This window comes from Aspergillus stella-maris (assembly GCF_047715825.1).
Source record: "Aspergillus stella-maris strain CBS 113639 unplaced genomic scaffold BDV14scaffold_47, whole genome shotgun sequence".
NCBI classification, from domain to species: domain Eukaryota; kingdom Fungi; phylum Ascomycota; class Eurotiomycetes; order Eurotiales; family Aspergillaceae; genus Aspergillus; species Aspergillus stella-maris.
In genome coordinates, this window is record NW_027396841.1 from 210,636 (window position 1) to 229,077 (window position 18,442).

At 51.7% G+C, this 18,442-nt stretch overlaps 5 protein-coding genes across 5 annotated transcripts; 3 read left to right on the plus strand and 2 right to left on the minus strand.

Moving 5' to 3' along the window:
- Positions 1 to 272: 272 nt before the first annotated feature.
- BDV14DRAFT_177749 (ubiquitin-specific protease UBP2) lies at positions 273 to 5,456 on the minus strand. Its single transcript, XM_073769481.1, has 11 exons — positions 5,136 to 5,456; positions 4,316 to 5,067; positions 4,054 to 4,261; positions 3,958 to 4,003; positions 3,507 to 3,904; positions 3,363 to 3,451; positions 2,772 to 3,309; positions 2,070 to 2,721; positions 1,590 to 2,010; positions 1,357 to 1,528; positions 273 to 1,307 (listed from the first exon to the last, which is right to left on the minus strand). Exons 1-11 carry the CDS (start codon positions 5,155 to 5,157, stop codon positions 736 to 738), a joined length of 3,870 nt encoding a protein of 1,289 aa, XP_073625816.1. The 5' UTR covers positions 5,158 to 5,456; the 3' UTR covers positions 273 to 735.
- Positions 5,457 to 5,569: 113 nt separating this feature from the next.
- Positions 5,570 to 6,584, plus strand: BDV14DRAFT_177752 (Tim17/Tim22/Tim23/Pmp24 family protein). Its single transcript, XM_073769482.1, has 4 exons — positions 5,570 to 5,824; positions 5,887 to 6,006; positions 6,059 to 6,253; positions 6,315 to 6,584. The coding sequence occupies exons 1-4, from the start codon at positions 5,635 to 5,637 to the stop codon at positions 6,407 to 6,409; spliced, it is 600 nt and encodes a 199-aa protein (XP_073625817.1). The 5' UTR covers positions 5,570 to 5,634; the 3' UTR covers positions 6,410 to 6,584.
- Positions 6,585 to 9,048: 2,464 nt separating this feature from the next.
- Positions 9,049 to 11,994, plus strand: BDV14DRAFT_98218 (SLM1 family PH domain-containing protein). Its single transcript, XM_073777959.1, has 3 exons — positions 9,049 to 9,767; positions 9,818 to 10,643; positions 10,692 to 11,994. Exons 1-3 carry the CDS (start codon positions 9,239 to 9,241, stop codon positions 11,878 to 11,880), a joined length of 2,544 nt encoding a protein of 847 aa, XP_073625818.1. The 5' UTR covers positions 9,049 to 9,238; the 3' UTR covers positions 11,881 to 11,994.
- A 959-nt stretch (positions 11,995 to 12,953) lies between these two features.
- On the minus strand, positions 12,954 to 14,814 carry BDV14DRAFT_177759 (L-rhamnonate dehydratase). The gene is made up of 3 exons (XM_073769483.1): positions 14,624 to 14,814; positions 14,343 to 14,565; positions 12,954 to 14,284 (listed from the first exon to the last, which is right to left on the minus strand). Exons 1-3 carry the CDS (start codon positions 14,708 to 14,710, stop codon positions 13,320 to 13,322), a joined length of 1,275 nt encoding a protein of 424 aa, XP_073625819.1. The 5' UTR covers positions 14,711 to 14,814; the 3' UTR covers positions 12,954 to 13,319.
- Positions 14,815 to 15,436: 622 nt separating this feature from the next.
- BDV14DRAFT_202483 (putative C6 transcription factor) lies at positions 15,437 to 18,259 on the plus strand (the record flags this gene model as incomplete). Its single annotated transcript, XM_073774048.1, has 5 exons — positions 15,437 to 15,618; positions 15,733 to 15,767; positions 15,829 to 15,945; positions 16,000 to 17,368; positions 17,428 to 18,259. The coding sequence occupies 5 exons, from the start codon at positions 15,437 to 15,439 to the stop codon at positions 18,257 to 18,259; spliced, it is 2,535 nt and encodes an 844-aa protein (XP_073625820.1).
- Between the last annotated feature and the right edge of the window lie 183 nt (positions 18,260 to 18,442).

Here is an 18,442-nt window from a genome sequence, read left to right on the forward strand (position 1 = left end):
GCGGAGTTACGGAAATGGATCCGCTCTGGCCCCGGAACTTCCCCGCATTCGAGCCTGAGCGTGAGAGCACCGAACACACTGAGTCACTGACACAGTCATTGCTGTGGTTGTTGGTAATTTATTGAAACTGTTTTCTAACTATTTATACTATGTACTTGCCAATGGAAATACTATAGACAAGGTATTCAAACTCAATTTCTTGAATGCGTAGCTGAATCTACAGCCACACTTACTCTCCGGCCTCCAATGCCGAGCATGCGGGCCGCCCTAGCCTCCCGATCCGCGGGCCACCTTCGGAAGTGTCAATTAGGGCAGAATAGAGACTCAAAAATGATGCTTGCCAGTCATATCTACCATGATATTATAGATACTCTTACATTCCGGTCATAATCATTACCCTCATTGCAGCCATATGTACATTATCATCATCATAAGGGCAGCTCCCAAGCCGAGATATCACCCCGAGCGAAGTGCTGGAGCGGGGTGAAGACGGAGAACGCCCGGGGTGATTGAGGTTGCGTTCCGTGTTGCTGTTTGCCTGTCTAACCACAACATTCTCGGGGAAGGGCCCAGGAATCTGGTCTCGTCGAGTAGTCAACCAGGCCGATATACGATGAGCTATCGTACCGCAGATCGCTGGTGCTCAACTTCCTTCTAGTTCAATAAGCGATTCATCCAGCCCCTTACGCTTCAACGGGTTCGCAGCCACAGCGGTCGACGTAACACTCCCCGGGTCTACCATTTACCAACGTGTTTGTCAGCTCCATCGCTCGTCCAAGAACCACCTTTGCCGTGCTCTGAGAGCACCGACTTCTCCTTTTCCTTCATCTCAGGGACAGCGCCCTCACCTGATGCCCTGTTCCCAGTATACACGTCATCATATGATGGTGGGTCCATGTTCACGTCTTCTGGCACCTTCTTTGGAGAAACTCCTTCCATGTCCGTGGTATCGCTGGGCTGCGGCTCCGGTGCGCTCTCCGGTACCGTCTCCACGATTTCTCGCGACACTGGACTGACGAGGCGGTCCTTGATTCGGTCGTTGACGTAGACAAGGAAATAAGGTGTAGGTGGGTTGTCACGATCTGTGCTCTTGAAGATCTCGTCCAGATCGTTCACTTCGGTTACGTAGGTGTCGTTGTATTTCCGCCAGACGTTTCGATCAAAGTCGTAGATGTAGATATAGTAATGCCCGAACGAAACAGATCCATGGTGAACGAAAACGGCATAGAGTCGGTAGGGCAGGTGCTTATAGTCAATGAATTGACTCGAGATCATGGATTGCGTATTCTTGATCTCTTGTTCAAGGTCTTGACACGGGTTAGTCTCATTCTTTGAATAGTCTGTAGAGCGACTTACTCTCAAGTTCGTTCTGAGCCACCTGTGCAAGCCGATCAAGCTCTGATGCGAGCTGCGGTTCGACATCGATCGCAACTTGTGAAGTTTCCGGGTTGTCTTTCATCGTATGAAGGTCATGAACGATATCTCTAGCGTTGCTCAGAAGGGCTGCCGTGCTCAGGCCATCGGATTCCTATAATCAAGGTTAGCTTAGAACTGCAACAGTCGCTTAACTATGAGTTCGAGACCCATACATTTTGTCGTAAGAGCTCCGCGCGGCGGGCTTCGAGTTTTCGTAGGGTATCTTTCCATTCCCAGCACTGTTTCCGACGGTTCAGAATTTCAGGTTGCCGCGTGTCCATATACCGGTCCAGGTATATCGTCTCCTTCAAATCTAGGTGATGTGTGGACTTGAATGACCGTTTCTTGACAGGGTCGAACTGGACGCGCTGGACTTGGATTTGGAGAACAGGAGGAAGTTTGCTGATGGTAGCATATTGCTCCGCAACCGAGTCCTCGACGTTGACTTTCTGGATATCAAAGGCGCCATCGATGGCCGAATAGATATCACGGGGTCCTGTTGCCACATCGATTTTGATGTCGCACCAGCGCTCTTCTTTTGATCGCTGGCCTTTGCTGGACAAAATATATGAAATCGCTTGACCATAAAACAAACTATGCACGTGTAAGCTTCTAGAACTGGCAGAGCAGGTACTATAGATTAGGGCACTCACTCTTTCACTTGGTCTATTTGCTCTCCGTCTGGGGCAATCCCGAGCGGTCGGATGGCACATTGGCTTTGGAAGAGAACATTGTTAATGACTTCAGTAACGTCTTGCTGCGCTCCAATCTCAACCTCCTCCATCAGCTGCCTCTGGGGATCGACTTGTGGAGTTGGCCGCGGTGGTACCGGAGGTGGTTTGGTAGACTGTGGTTCTTGGATGGCTTCAGATTGCGCATCGGGCCCTTCGGCCTTGGGCCCGGGCTCGGTTGGCGCATCCACCATGACGGTATCATCTTGAGGCGGTCTGTTCTCTTTATCGTCACTTTGAGGTGGTGGTGCCTCATTCTTCGCGCTATCAGAGACCAGCGTCGCCTCGCTATCCTCATCGCTGCCCTGCTTGGTCTTTTCCGTTTCGCCTGAGGTGGGTTGTTGAGTCTCGTTCTCTGGAATCGTATGCGGTGGTCCTAATGGTCCCAGAACCGGCATTCCGTTCAGCTCACCGAGACCACCAAATTGCCCTGCCGAGATAGTGGACCGACGGCGAATTGCGGCTTCATTGGAAGGGCTGATTAGAGTCAATCGAGCTAGCTCCTGACCCGGAGTGACGAATTCATTCGGGGATGAGATCATGTCCGAGAATAAAATTCGTAATTCTCGTAGGACTGGAGCCGTAAGTGATGAGTTTAATCTGGGGATCGATTGCGCTACTCACATTTTTGAGAACGTTCAATCTCTTTCTTGGAGACCTTACGAGATCCCACCTGCTTCTTCTGACAGCTTTCGTCGTCCAGATCCATCTTGAAGTTCTCAAAGTCCAATACCATATTCCGGTAGGGGCGAATCGAGAAATAGAACTGCAGTAAACTGTTGAGATAGCAGGTGTTCCCAATGTTCTGCAAGCCGACAGGCCATTTCGACAGATCACGATCTGGCTTTGCTGCCATTCCGGGCACCATGCTGCTCAACAACGGGCTGTTTGTCTCCCTGGCAAGTATCGCTAGGGCTTTGTTGTACTTCTCAGCCTGACTTGGGGCCTCGTCGACACAGATTGTGTATGCAGCCATGATCGCGCCCTCGTCTGCGGTGCGATCGGGTATTTGCAGGAGTAGGTATGCGTCGCTCACATCCATCTCACCGGCCGTCATTTCGCCAGTCTTGACGAAGTGTTTCAAAGCCTCGGAGCCCCGTGATTCTGCGATGAGCTCGACCGCGCGCCGTGCGACATCTCTACAAGATGGGTTGTCGTTGACCTGCGAGACATAAATTAGTCACTAGCACTACCTCAAGCTGACGGTCTTGGTACCTTTGCGGTGAACATTGTCATGACAAAGTCATCGGCAGTATCACTGCTAACGCCGAGGAAAACTTGGGCTTGCTCCGGTGTAGCAACTCCTATTGGGAAAGTTAGTCATTTTACATGGTAGGAGCGACCGAAAGGTATGCTTACTGTCTTCGGCAGCCGACCTGATGCGCTCACTCTTCCTGCTATCACCTATCCTCCATAATTGTCTGCGGGTCTCAGTCTCCTGTGGGGTAGAGCTGAGATAGGCGTAGAAGGTTCCGATGATGCTGTCTTCGGTGAGTCGCGGGTCCTCGCGACTAAGACCGAAGTATTTGTATGCATCGGCGACATCTTCTTCAGTGTACATGTTGCCTTCCGTGTAAGCCAATTCAATGGCGCGGCTAATTGTTATCTCATCATCCCCGCCCCTAAGAGCACCTATCGCCTTGAGACATTGTAAGTAACCGGGAGCCCGCGCTGGATCGACCGCGACTTGGCGTGAGAAACCCTCAACGATAGAGGAAGAGACCATATCTTCAACGACACCTAAGTCCTCATAGTAACTAAGCAAGATGGTTAGAGAAAGACTTTATCTAACGGAGCGAGGTACACTAACGGAGCGGGTGCCATCTGAAACTCTTGTAACCGAGGAGCCTTGAGATCTGCGAATCCAGTTAGTCCACTGTGTTCAGTATCCTGAGAGGGTACCCACAATCAAAAGCGTCGACCGCATAGAGTAGGTCATTGAAGGCAGGGTTGAGAGTGTGTTCGTCGTGATTGCCCTTCTTCTCCACCAAGGGTCGTTGCGATATGAGTGCTGACAGCTCATGGAAAACATCATCGAGGAAAATCTTCTGCTGGTCCTGATAAGGATGCTCTGCCCAAGCGTTTGGACGAGGAGGATCCCAGAATCCATCACTCTAAACGTTCAATCAGCATGGTCACTATGGTCGAGGTTCGATACAAGCACCAACCTTGAAGGTGAACCCTAGGAACTCGAAAAGACCCTTACAAGGCTTCCCGTCAACACCAAAACTCGTCATAAACCTCTTATTGATAGCCGATATTGACTTGCTCTGCTGGCTGTTCCGCAGGGCATTGTCGATGTAGGTGCGGAGGTTCATCAAGACAGTTATAGGTTGTGGGCGCGCCACTCCTTCCAGCCGCTCTGGATCCGAAGCGAGCGCTTCATCCGTGCGCCGTTGTAATAGCTCGGTATTGGTTAACAGCTGGACCGTATCATCGGAAAGCAATGGTGAAGCGACCCGTATCGATATTTTATAGGCACATATGGGATATGAGCATTCATAATTGAATGCCTCCACCGTCTGGCCCTTGGCTGTGACATCTTCCTGATCCTGTCCTCCTCTATACTTCCCATAATAGTATACTAGGTGATGTATGTGAGCGGGTGGTTTGCCGTCTTGGCCGAGGGAATTGGCGGCCACTCTGAGCTGTAAGTGATAGCGACATTTCGTACAAGTTGCAGAAATCTTCGTCGGAGTCAGAGAACTTCCCCTGTCCTCCCCCTGCGGCGGTCTTATGCTTTGGTTTGGCTTTGTGACATAGTTATGGTGGCACGCCGACGGAGAGATGAAGTGCGGCGGTCCTTGATATTGCGCGGGATACACTGGAGGAACTTCGGCGAGGAGGTTACGTCTCGTAGGTGGTGGGTTCGCTGGATTATAGTCGAGAAGATCATGGACAAGACGGGGGGCAGTCTTGCCTAAAGTATATTATCAAAGTATAAGCAAGTGTTGGCGTCCCAAGATCCGCGGAAACTGAGTTACCAACCTGAGTTGCGAACGGACGACATCGGTGTATCCTCTCTTTATCAGGTCGGGAGTTGATTCGTGAGATGTATTTATGTTACAGATCTTCCATGTAATCGACAGAGGTGTTCGGTCGCAGAAATCAACGATGTGGAATGAACGTATGTGCTGTGAGCTGTCGAGATCGGATCGCGGGGAGGCTTCAGGCTTCAACACTCGAGCGTTTAGCAAGCCTGGGAAGCGCAACCACGGTGGGGTTTCACACAGGATTTGATCAAAACGTTTTGGTAGCTTGTATGTATCTGGATATAAGGTAAAATAACAAAATAAAAGGCCTAGGGCCTGAACTACGTGTTCATGTCGCAGTCGACATCATCTGGAGCTTCAAAGGAAGGCGACCGGGCGGTGTCTCGCGGCAGAAACTCCAACTCCAGAGCACCCGCCGTCACAACCCACCGCAGACGACTTCATCAAGTTCATTTTGAGCTCCACGAAGCCAATTCACACCCACAACCGCCATCATGGGCTCGACGGAAGATCACCATGGTCACGACTACCACCCTCAGGACACCATCGCGAGGACGTTCAAGACCACCGGTCTGACGGGCTTCGTCGGTCTCTTCGCATCGGCCGTCCAAAACACCCTCGCCAAGCAGAACCTCGGAGCATGGGGTGTTGTTACACGGTCTGGCGGCACAATTGGCATCTTCGGTATGGAGTGATTGGGTCTTTGTTGGTTTTCTGGTGGATCCACTACTAATAGGACTGTACAGCCTCTATGGGAGCTACCTACGAGTTCGTGAAGACCTCCTCCGCCAACCTGCGTGAGACGCAAGACCACTGGAACGTTGCCCTTGGTGGTCTATTCTCCGGTGCTATTCTCGGTCTGAAAGGTGGGTTATAAATGGCCCGAAAGATACAACTGTATATGCTGATATCAAGTAGCCCGCACCTTCCCCTCCATGCTCGGCCACGGAGCTGCCCTCGCCATCTTCATGGGCGCATTCGAGTACACCGGCGGATCGCTATACGGCCCCAAGCGGGACCCCCACGTTGACGAGTTCGAGCGCCGAGAGAAGCTCAGGACTCAATGGAGGACTCCCGGCGAGCAGACGCTGGCCGAGCTCGGCGAGGGTCGTGGTACGTTATGAAGCAACACCCAGCCTGGGTTTTATTACCGCTCTGCTAACACTGTCAATAGGTATCTACGGCCCCGGATACAAGGAGCGCCGCGCAGAGCGCATCAAGGAGGCATATGGTATCGAGGTCCCTACCAGTGCCCCCGCCGCGTCATAAAATGGGTTTAGCTTGGCGTCTCCTCTGTCCAGTCTGTCTGTAAAATTATCTGCAATATATCAAGTGGCCTCATTTCATTGTTAGACACATTCAATCTATATTTTCTTTGTTTCTGCAAACGCTCTTATGTTTCGAAGTTCTGTGTATTTCCCCGGACCCACTAGCCAATCAGAGGGCTCGTTTATAAATCACATACATCGCCGTAGTATGGGAGGACTCGAACCCTTCCACACCTAACCACCATGATAACCTCTATATGACTAAAGGTAGGTGGTCTCTTGACACCTTCTAGAACCTTTCGACTGAACCAGTGGGTATTGTATCCGACCGAGTCCCCAAATGTCAAGTCCAACCATACCACTGCCGGGGGTCCGGATTGAGTCCAGGCCTCCCGCCACAACAGGAACCACAGTCTTCAAGACATGAGACGACTAGAACTTATTTACAAGCTCCAACAGGAACAAACCGTCTTGTGCCACAACGACCCGACCCAGAACCTGTGGAACTGCACCGTTTGACATTTGACAAGCTGTCATATACCCCTTTTTCCGGGGCTGAAAACTAAGGCCAAAGAAATGAGTATGGGACCGTACTTTTGGTGCGTACGTACTCACTCCTATACTAAGTCCTGAGTAGCACATACTCCGAAACGACTATCTAGGAGTAGGGACTCAGGGAGTACTAGTAGTCTACTTGCAACAGGACCCTGGATAAGGGGTTCACTCTATTTCAAATTTCGAACTTTCTGGAACTGGAACTGGAACGATTGATCCTCCCGAATCCCCTATCGATTTTATGATCATGATCATCCTTATTAGTTCAATGTGCACGAAGTTCAGAAGAGTTGGCCTATCAAGCTAGCGGTACGGGCCTTTTTTATCCTATAATTAGCTGTGGAGTGTAAATTGCAGAAGCATAACGTGGTTGCTTCGGACCTGCGTGCGATATCAGATTTGTGCCCCTGTCTCGAAGGTTTGAGGAGCGAATGAGGGTGAGGCACAAATCAGGGACCTCAAAGTATAGCATTTGACTTTTGAGATTCAGGTGGTCGTGGGAGGTGAATTGTGCTACAATAATCAAGGAGAAGGTTGCCTCATTAGGGCGTCACGATTGCATGTATAGAGGAATATCATCATAGAAGACACCTTGGAGAACCCATTGAAAAGTACCTACCGCAAAAGTCCTCGGTGAACTCGGAAATTATGATATAAACCATACTCCTCTCCATATCCCCGATCCAAACAGCACTCAATCCTGGATGAACATCTCGGGCGAAACCAGCAACATGGGCAAAGCAATATAATTGGCGAGCCCTTGGCGTTCATCCCGAGGAACGATTCATGAACGGTGATAGCCCGCGCTTGGGGGCACCGTGCATGACGTAGACACAACTAGCCAACTAGCCACCCGGAGCCACAATAACCCAAAGGTCCCAATAACTGTAACAGGCAAGATCCGCTCTCCTATTCCCACAAGTTTGATGAGATTTGCCACTAGCATGGACACTATGGATCAGAGCCAGCGAAAGGGGATGAACTTCGCTCTGTTCTGTAAGATTGCTGTGGGACTTTGCATGCCATAGCCACAACCTTCAGCCTTTTTCATGCTGCCCAAGCCACGCTGGGCCGTATCGCGGAGTCGGGAATGATAAGGGGGGGTGCTGTTCTATGCATTATTGATGTTTAATAAGCGTGGTTGTAGGCGGGGAGGCGGGTTGTGAAGCATAAAATATGGTCGGTTTTATCTTCTCCTGACGGGGAGCCTTGGTTCTGGGAAATTAGAGTGGGCTTTTGAATGCAGTAGGCAGCGGTATTTCTATTTTCTCCTGATCGATCGGGTTTCTTGTTCTTGGGTCGACGATGGGCAACTAGACTATGATGATGAATGCGCTGTTATAGCAGTGTGGCTGCTGCCTCAATTGCCATACAGTTGTGAACTCAGCCAAGTACCGTACCTTGTAGATGTAGTGAAACCGACCATAGTGGTCCAGCAGCAATGCCATGGGATAGCAGAATCTCGAATGCGACGTACCATCGACCGATCGCCTCGATCCGCGATCTCATGGGTCCGGAGATTCCGTCCGTTCGTTTTGCTGGAAACTTTAGTTTGCATGTTCGTCTTGGGCGTCATCCAGAGGTCGCATCTGCCCGGAATCGACGTCATCCACAGCACCAGCGCTCTTAACCCCTCTCACTCTCAGGCTCTCAGCCCTGGAATTGATCCATTTCATCATCCAAGGAGCATCTCCCCTTTCTCTTTTTGCGCTTTTCCCTGGTCGGTGGAGCCCCCGTACATAACATTAACCGCTCTGCCATTCCGATCGTCCAGGCACTTATTATTGACTACTCCCTCCTTACTACTACTATCACTGTCGCTGTTATTATTATCTGCGATTGCGAATGCGCTTTCGCCTCCTAGTTTACACACTACTGGACTCCAGCACGACTAGCTGCTAGGGACTCGAAAAAGTGCCCCCGCAAGCGTTGCAATCGATCCAGGCCCTCCCAACCTTCACTGCTTGCTTTCACTAACATTTCCCGCCGCCCGTTCGCCTGGTAACCAACCGCCCATCCATCCTGAAAAGAGTAACAAGCGAAAGGGTCAGATTCTCTCCTATCTATCTCGAATCTCGATCATTTTCTCAGCTTGTTTTCCCTTTCAACTCGTCTGCCTGTTCCTTTCGCCTCTTCGCCTCTTTTATTGATTGGGTCACTTCATTGATGTTGACGCGCGCACTCACCTGCACCGCCCCTGTCCGTCACTGCCTTTAGTACCGCCCTCCCCTCGTCTTCTTCTCTGTCGCGCTCTTGGTTCCAACCCAACCCCACCATGGCGACTTTGATACGATCACAAACTCCTGTCCAGGATCACTTGCGGATAGCGTCTGCTCCTCACGACACACCACTTTCCACTCGCGGAGGTTTAGGGCGATCGAACTCTGCCCGGCCTCATTCTTTTGCCGCCGGTGGCTCTGGTTATAGCGGGTCCCAGCTTGGTGGTGTCGATCCCGCCGGCGCCAACATGTCGCGCTTCAACGAGGAGTTCGATAGAATGAGCATGCGCGGCGGCGGAGAAGGACCATCTTCAATTCAACGGTCACAGTCTCAAATGTCTCATGCGCGATCTACGACGCCGACAAGATCCGGAACTTTGAAAAAGAAGACATCTCTCAGCAAACGGGGCAGCCTTCGTCGCAGCGGAAGCCGAAGAAGTATGCGCGCCGGTAGTGTGCGGAGCTTGGCTTTGGGTGATCGAGAGAAGTATGCGGTGGATGGAGACGAGGACTTTAACAGCGCTTTCTACATTCCTGTTCCGACTACCGGAAACCCAACGGAGGTTTTGGCTGAGCGTTTCCAAGGTATGCTCTTTGTTGACTGTGGTTTGTATACAGAACTGACATGTGATTAGCTTGGCGCAAGGTCATCAAGGACTTGATTGTATTCTTCAAGGAACTGCAAAAGCAACATGAGGCCAGAGCCAAACTCTACGTTTCTTCGACCAACATTATGAACAACACTTCTATTCCTACGACATTCCTCAAGTCCGGCGGACTCGGCGATGCCACCGAAATCCTGACCGAGTTCCACCGCCAAGCGCATTACGAAATGAACAAGGCTGCAGAGGTGGAAAGCGAGGTCATCAACCAGCTCGTGGGTCTGCGCAACGATTTGCAGAAGAAGACCAAGGAAATCAAGGCGCTCTCTGGTGACTTCAAGAACTCCGTCGACAAGGAAGTTGATTCTACCCGCAAGTCGGTCCGACACTTGCATGAGGCATTAGGGCTAGTCGACACTGACCCTTCTGCTACGTCTGGAAAGGGCGACCCATTCATTGTCCGCTTAGGCGTTGAGAAGCAGGTCGAGAAGCAAATCGAGGAGGAGAACTACCTCCACCACGCTTATTTGAACCTTGAGAAGTCCGGCCGTGAGCTCGAATCGATTGTGGTTAGCGAGATTCAAAAGGCGTACAACGCTTATGCTGGTATCTTGAAGCGCGAGGCAGATCAGACTCTCGACACTGTCGACAAGCTCCGCGCAGGCCCAGTTGCTATGGAGCGCGACCACGAATGGAACACTTTTGTCGCCAACACCGAAGAAATGGTGGACCCTCGCATTCGTATCCGACATGTCGACTCCATCACGTACCCCGGCAAGGATCACCCAGCAGCGGCAGAGGTTAGGTCGGGCATGCTTGAGCGTAAGAGCAAGTATCTCAAGAGCTACGCTCCCGGATGGTTAGTATTTCCACCTTTAGAACAATCGCACTTACTAACAATTTGAAGGTACGTTCTGTCGCCAACTCATCTGCACGAGTTCAAGTCGGCGGACAATGTTGCATGGCAGACGCCGGTGATGTCATTGTACCTCCCCGAGCAGAAGCTTGGATCTCATTCGCAACCGGATTCGACGTCGCACAAGTTCATGCTCAAGGGGCGCCAGACTGGAACCATGCATCGCGGTCACTCCTGGGTGTTCAGGGCAGAGTCTTACGAGACGATGATGGCCTGGTACGAGGACATTGAGAGGCTGATCTCCATGACGGGAGAGGCCCGGAATGCGTACGTCAGGCGACATGTACGTAGCGTCAGTGGTGCCAGTTTTCGGAGCAGCAGTGACGGTGTAATGGATGAAGACGAAGCAGACCGAACCCCATATTCTGCCGAATCAGTCGTGATGCAACAAGAGCGTCCAACGTCTGCGCCCCGCCAGCCCGGCGGCAAGTTTCCCAGTGACGTGAACATCGACCGCCATTTGCATGCGCCTTTGTCCCCTTCTAGCGGAGAGAGCTCTAACGAGAGAGATCTACTGGCGGCCACCGGTTCGTTACCCGATGCTGCTCCCTTCCTCGGCGTTAACAACCGCTTCTACGGTGAGCGCGACAACGATTCGATCCAAATCTCGAACCCCAGCAGAGCCGCCAGTGCCGCGGGTGGCGCCAACCGGTTTCCCATTGATGGGTACGACAACTATGGTCAACCGAAGTGGATGACTTCGTCCGACTCGTTCAACCGCCAGCACCAGCAATTTCCTCAGCAGGCACCTACTTCCGTCCCCAACGGGGTAAATGTCGAGCGTCCCCAGGAGGCTACAAACACACTGTACGTTGCCGGTCTCGGCTCTGCTCCAGTTCACGATCCTGCCTCGCAGCATCGCGGGCGGAACCGCGGCGAAAGCTCCTCGACCGCTTTCACAAACACCAATATCACTGACTACACCCACAACACAGTTAACACGGGTTACACCGTTCCCACATCCGTCGAAGAGGAGTCAGTCAACGATGATGAGACTGTGAAACACAAGCCTCTCTCCGTTGATGATTCCGGGATGTCGTCACTCTCGAACAGCATGCCGAACAGCGTGCGCAACTCGATCAACATTCCCAAGCGGCCAAGCGCGCAAACCGAGAACAGCGTCTCGACTATCGAGCTGCACATTCCCGGCCACTACCCGCCTCAACAAGCCGCTGCCTGATTGATTTAAGAAAACTTTGTGCAGAGTCCTGGTAGGGCAAATTGTCCTTGCCATACTCTGTCTTTTTTCCTTTGTTAGCATTTTGCACATGTCCCTCACTTATGCTAGCCCCCATCTCCTTGACATATAAAAGTAAAGGAGCTCCAACTCAACGCTCTCGCTCGCACCTATGAACACCGCGGTGTCACCGAAGTAAAGCATCTAGCTTCGTGACTGGCGACAGTGCTCATGATTCTCATTTGTTTGATGTGTTTTCACGTTTTCCTTGTGTTCGCCATGAGTTTTCTTACCTTTTTCTGTTTGCATCCCATCGTCATCATCATCGTTATATTTCACTTCACCTGTACCATATTCTCCCACTCCATTGTCGATATCCCTGTTTGAGTTTGATGTTTGTTCGAGTTCAAATTCGGTTCGCTTTTGGGCTTTGTCTTTTCCCCTCCAATGTTGTCGCGACGCTTATAAGTACCTACATATATACCTGCATATCTATGTGCTTAGGTATACGTTAGCAGGGCAGAACACGCTACCCCTGCTTGTTTCTGTCTCTGTCTGTCAGAAGTTCATGCTATGCTATAGAGATTGGATGACGAATTGGATATTATGTCATCTATGCACAAATCTTGATTTCCATGTTTTGAAACGGGTAAAATTTTCGCTATGTACTCTGTATATCAGACCTTATGGGGGTTACTCTCCGTAAAACCACCCCAACCCTACCTTAGATCTTGACCTACACACTTATAGATCCCGGCCGAAAGACAACTCTGATCTGCAATGTCGGAGATCGCTCGGCCTCAGATCCCTTACCTACAAAGTACGTACGAACCTAGTATCCCTCACAAGCCGGGCAAAAGTAAGTACCTTCCCTCTCCAGTCTCCGGCCCTAGACCGCTCTGAATACCGGCACCCCGGAAGCTACAGAGTACCTACCAACTGTACCCACACGATAGACAGGTTAGGTATGGACATACGCAGTAGTAGTGGGCATAGTCACAGGATAATTGGTGGATGAAATTCGGCGGGGGAGCCACGCGCGCTCTCGCGCTATTGATGGGCCGAGATGGGGGGTGCGTCCCACCACTTATTTTTTGGGGTATTCCAACTCCAATCTTTGGCGGTGGTTTTCTACAGCTGCATACGGGTAGGGGTGCGACTTCAGCCTGATTTCTTTTTCTCTTATCTTTATCGTCATTGCCACGTGGATATGATATACTCTGTATATAGAATATTCATGTTCAATTTCTCCGTCTATCAAGATTCGAGTTTCGAGATGAAGCCGAGCCCAAATCTAAATCTGAGGTTGGTATGCAATGGCAAGGAAAGAGGACGGACAAAAAGTAGATAGAGTGAGAAAGGAGAGGGAAATGTAGCCGTTATATACATGCAATCATGAAGATATAATTCAATCTGAACCTTATGTTGTTTTATTGGTTCGTTTAGTGAGCGCCGTTCGTCTTCTCCTCTTCACCGGGAGCAGGCAGACTCCTAGCAGGCGCAGGGGTAAGAACCTTTGCAGCCGGAATCAATGGCGCATTAGGGTTCAATTCCAGACCAAATCCAGGCTTGTCAAGGATAGAAACATCAAGGTACCCCTTCGTAGGAATCGGCTCGTTCGTGAATAGATTGCCGAAAACAGGCTCAACAGTGTGTCCATCAGCCGAGTTGGCAAGATACTCCTGGAAGGGTGTGTTGGGCTGCGAGACGACGAAGTGGTAGGAGTAAGGGCCCGAGGCGTGAGGTACAACGGGAATATCGTATGCTGCCGCGAGGGCAGAGACCTTAAGGAGTTCCGTGAGACCACCGAGCCACATGACGTCGGGCTGGATGATGTCGATGTTGCGGCCCTCGACAAGCTTGCGGAAGCCGAAGCGGGAGTACTCGTGTTCTCCCGTTGTGAACTTTACGGTTGGATGGGCGCGCTTCAGCAGGGCGTGGCCGTCGAAGTCATCGGGGGTAAGGCACTCCTCCCACCAGTCAATGTGCAGACCCTCGGCCTCAGCGCGCTTGACGAGTTCAATGGTGTAGGAGACGTTCAGAGACATGTAGCAGTCGACGCGGAGGGGGAAGTTGGGGCCCACGGCCTCACGCTTCTCACGGAGGTAAGCGATGTTCTTGAGGAGACCCTCTGTGCCCTCGTCTGGACCGTGGGGAAGGGCAACTTTGGCGCCGACGAAGCCGGCAGCCTTTGCGGAACCCGGCTGAGGTCCTGTGCAGTAGAAGTCGAGGCGATCGCGGGTGGCACCGCCAATGAGTTTGTAAACGGGCTCGTTGCGGATCTTGCCAACGAGATCCCAAAGGGCGAGATCGATGACGGAGATGACGGCGATGGGGAGACCTTTGCGGCCGTAGAACATGGATGCGCGGTACATTTTCTCGAAGAGGGTGTTGACATCGCGGGGGTCTGGATTGCTAGTCTGTTAGTTGGCTGTAATATAGAGTGAAGTAGCAGCTGGATATACCTGCGCCAATCAGGAAACGCTCAAAGTGCTGGTGTGCCAGCCAGCAGGCAGGAGGGCCACCGAAGCCAGTGGCGAAGCCCTTTGTGCCATCGGTCGCTTCGATCTCGACGCAAAATGAGCCCAGAACGTTGATACCCCAGGATGTCCGCGATCCTCGATATTGTGCCCATCGAGTCATGGGGGTAGAGATGTCGCTGTCGATCAGCCAGTGGCCACCCTTGACCTATTCGTTTGTATAAGCATTGGCAATTGATCTTAGAGTTCGAAGCAGGCTAGCTCACATTGTGGTAATCACCACCGGATCCAACTCCATCGATGAGGAATGTGCGGATTTCCTTGATGCGAGGAAAGGAAGCGGTAGTAGACATGGTGACGGTTCGACAGCAAGGTGTAAACAGAAGAGGGGAGAATTGACGAGAAAAGTGAAATAAAGTCTGGGAAGCTCCACGAGGGCGAAGGGAGATATTTGAAGCGTCGGGCAGTCGGGACAGAGGGGTATCCGTGGCAGGCGTCGGAGCAAGTCCTACGCTCGGGGCAATGCTCCCCCGAGATCACCGACGGGGAAACACTGGCTAAAAGCAGCCACTCGGCTAATACTCTGTCGTCAGTGCCGGTCGAGAGTGTCCACGGTAATTGCGCTGATAGGATTCATCTGAATGGTCTTTGACCTATGTGTATCAGCGAGGATTAAATCATTGCAGGGTGTTCTGTACGTTGTAGAGAGTAAATGCGGAGGGCGCCAAGCGTGCATGCAGTTTTGCGGGGTTTATGCAGTGTTGTACGGGCTTAGTAATTATGCTCAGGCACTTCCCCGGCGGTTCCTCCACATTCGGCATGTGCCTGTCAGAGTTGGAGTGCCAGTAGCTCTGCGCTTTGTCGTCTTCCTTCTCCCCGGATTTTCCTTTCCTCAACATCTCCAGTCGCAAGGGTAGAGTCTCTGTCTCTTTGCCCTCGCTGATCTCCCAATCATCATCTGTCACTGAAGACCCGCCTACTGTCTTCGCCGATCAGACTCCCGCTGCCCGCTCATTATGCGTTTCCGCTATTGAAGGCGGATGGAGCTTGTTCCCCTAGAGCCAACCTCGCTACACACCATGCCGAACGGTGTCTCCGCGCTGACTTCCCAGCAATCCCCACCACCTGCTTTGAACTCGGCCTTTGATCAGGAGAAAGATCAAAGCGCCGATGAATCATGGTCGGCTGCTGACAGTGACACTGGCCTTGCGCAGAATGGGTCTTCGCGTGGCTTGAAGCGCAGGCGCCCGCTCACAGTCTCGTTAGTACCCCTATCCTAGCGGCAAATCCGAGACGTGCAATGCTGTGTCCTTGGCTTGTTATGGCAGGATCGTCATAGACTGTGTGCGTTATCAGCCAGGCTGACAAGTCATAGATGCGAACTATGCAAGCAGCGGAAGGTCAAGTGCGGTATGTACCCTGTTCCTCTGCCGCATCCTATTCCTGCATCGGCTTAGTACTAACGACTTAGACCGAGCTCAACCCAGCTGTGGGTGGTGCACGCGGAATGGCCAGGTGTGTGAATACAAAGAGAGAAAGAAGCCCGGTCTTCGTGCAGGGTATGGGAAGGAGTTGGAACAGCGCCTCGGTAAGCGCATCTTCCTCTTATATATCAGTACGCACCTTTTTAATTAGGCAATAGACAGACTGGAGGATATCATTCAAACACAGGCCCGTCTCATAGAGACTCATATTCTCCAGGGCCAACCGCGGATGTCGCATGACATACACCAGCCGGGATCTATAGCGTATAGTTCGCCATCCGAGCCTTCTGCAGCACATGGCCCTAGCCCACGCAATCCGCTTTATTTCCAGGACCCAGTGGCCATGCCTTCAGCTCACCGTCCACTGGAACCTAACATCACAAGTCCAACGGATGTCTCCGTGAAGAACTCTATCCAGAGTCAGCTTACTGGTGCTCTACCTTCGGTGACCTCCTTGCCGCAGATCACAAACTCTACCCCGCAAAATGACTTCAACGACAATGAGTCGTCTCTAAAAGTGCCTGTCAGCTTGTTCTCTAACCAAGAACAGTCATTTGCCGATCCTGAGCTGGACCTTCCCCCTTACGACTTGCTCTATGCACTAGTGGATCTATATTTTGAGCATCTCAACACCTGGTGCCCCATCCTTCACCGACGAACAACGTTGGACACATTCTTTGGTCCTGCCCCTTTGGAAGAGGCTGACCGAATGGTGCTTTATGCCATAGTTGCCACCACTCTACGCTTCTCTAGCGACAATCGACTCACTGAACAGAATCGCAAACGCTACCATGATTCCTCAAAGCAGAAAGTCCTGCTCTACGGGCTAGAGAACTCGTCAGTCAAGGCATTACAAGCTTTAGTGATTCTCGCCCTCGACCTCGTCGGGTCGTCCAATGGACCGCCTGGTTGGAAATTACTCGCCTTGATCACAAGATCCGTTGTCCAACTAGGGCTAGCCGTCGAGGCCAAGTCAACTCTAATATCCCCTGCCTTTCCATCTATTTATACGTTACGAGCGGTCACTCTCCCTGAGTCCGAATCTTGGATTGAGGATGAGGGCAGACGGCGGCTCTTCTGGATGGTATATCTCCTCGATAGATATTCGACTCTGGCAACGGCTTTCGACTTTGCATTGGATGACAAAGATATCGACCGCAAACTTCCCTGCAAAGACGAATACTTCATCAAGAATCAGCCCGTTGAGACAAGATGGTTTCAATCCTCGAATGACCGGCCAGACCATCTCATCCGTTCCGAAAACGTTGGCTCGTTCGGTCTCTATGTGGAGATACTCGGAATACTCACGCGGATACACGCCTTCCTCAAGCGACCAGTCGATATTGGAGCTTTATCAGATGTCGAAGAGTGGCAAGCTACCTATCGTAAATTAGATAGTGAGTTGACCACCTGGGAGTTCAACCTTCCAACGGAGTATACCTACGAAAATGCTTCTCGGGCCTTCAGTGGCTCAAAACACAAAGGGCACCACTGTGACTGGGTCCAATTACACTCTGTCTACCAAACGTAAGTTCATCCCTCAGTCCTCCCGACCCTCCCTTCGACAGGCCCTAACATCCCAAAAGAGCAGTAATTCGCCTCCACTCCTCAGCCGCCTACCCAACAACCCGCTCTCCCATTTTCACCCCCTCCTACAGCGCAAGCCAGCGCTGCCTACTCGCAGTCGACAACATCCTCTCCGTAACCCGCTTCGTCGTGAACAACTCCATCCTTGACAAGTTCGGCCCGCCGTTTGCCTTTACATTATGGGTCTCAGCCCGCCTACTGCTAGTTCATGGGTCAACAATAGCACACACCGTGAGCCCAGACATAGTGTTCATAGTCGATACGCTCTCGCGTATGGGCAAATACTGGAAAGTTGCCGAGCGCTACAGCACGATCCTGCAGCGCGTGCTAGACGAATATGGCGAGTACCAGCAATCCGGCGCCGTAGATGGCGCTGGTGACAGGTCCACACCTTCCTCCGTCAAGATATTAGCAGACATGCGCCGCTGCGCATTCGACCTCGACTTCCTTATCTCGCGGCAACCCCGGTCATCCCCGTCAGCTAGTCAGGCCGCAGCGCCGTCAGCGGCATTACTACCCCGCAATCTTGCACCAAATGAACTCGAGTACCTCGACGTCTTCGGCTTCTTCAATGTCCCCCGCGTCCCTGCAGGCAGAACACCAGATATAAGCGGGCTCGATATGGCCGATGCAGCTAATAATCCCATGTCTATACCTGGCTTGACGGGGTCAGGCACTGGAGCTGGAGCTGGGGCTGGAGTTGCGGCTGGAAATGGGAATCCAGGTGCATTGGCGGTCGATAATGGGACTACGAACACAAATGAGTTTAATATCACGAATTATCTCATTCCGACGCCGGAGACGGATTGGTTGTTTCGGCCTGGCGGATAGCTTTTGATACATTGGAAGGAAGAGGAGACAAGAGAAGGGAAGAACTTTATCATGCGGATTCATCATGCAGGAATGAATCCGATGTATGTTTGCTGCGCTGGGGTCAAACACCCACCAGCCCTGTCTATCATCGAGCCCACTGTCGTCCACACAATAGAGACACTCAAGCTTCGCGCGCGGCTG

Coding starts and splice junctions, on each gene's coding strand:
- BDV14DRAFT_177749 (XM_073769481.1), bottom strand. CDS start 5,157: ATGTCGTCCGTTCGCAACTCAG. Junction 3,905..3,957: donor TTTCAGATGGCACCCGCTCC/GTTAGTGTACCT, acceptor CATCTTGCTTAG/TTACTATGAGGACTTAGGTG. Junction 1,529..1,589: donor CGGAGCTCTTACGACAAAAT/GTATGGGTCTCG, acceptor CCTTGATTATAG/GAATCCGATGGCCTGAGCAC.
- BDV14DRAFT_177752 (XM_073769482.1), top strand. CDS start 5,635: ATGGGCTCGACGGAAGATCACCATGGTCACGACTACCACCCTCAGGAC. Junction 6,007..6,058: donor TGCTATTCTCGGTCTGAAAG/GTGGGTTATAAA, acceptor GATATCAAGTAG/CCCGCACCTTCCCCTCCATG. Junction 6,254..6,314: donor CGAGCTCGGCGAGGGTCGTG/GTACGTTATGAA, acceptor CACTGTCAATAG/GTATCTACGGCCCCGGATAC.
- BDV14DRAFT_98218 (XM_073777959.1), top strand. CDS start 9,239: ATGGCGACTTTGATACGATCACAAACTCCTGTCCAGGATCACTTGCGG. Junction 9,768..9,817: donor TTTGGCTGAGCGTTTCCAAG/GTATGCTCTTTG, acceptor ACATGTGATTAG/CTTGGCGCAAGGTCATCAAG. Junction 10,644..10,691: donor AAGAGCTACGCTCCCGGATG/GTTAGTATTTCC, acceptor AACAATTTGAAG/GTACGTTCTGTCGCCAACTC.
- BDV14DRAFT_177759 (XM_073769483.1), bottom strand. CDS start 14,710: ATGTCTACTACCGCTTCCTTTCCTCGCATCAAGGAAATCCGCACATTC. Junction 14,566..14,623: donor CCGGTGGTGATTACCACAAT/GTGAGCTAGCCT, acceptor ACAAACGAATAG/GTCAAGGGTGGCCACTGGCT. Junction 14,285..14,342: donor GCGTTTCCTGATTGGCGCAG/GTATATCCAGCT, acceptor CTAGCAATCCAG/ACCCCCGCGATGTCAACACC.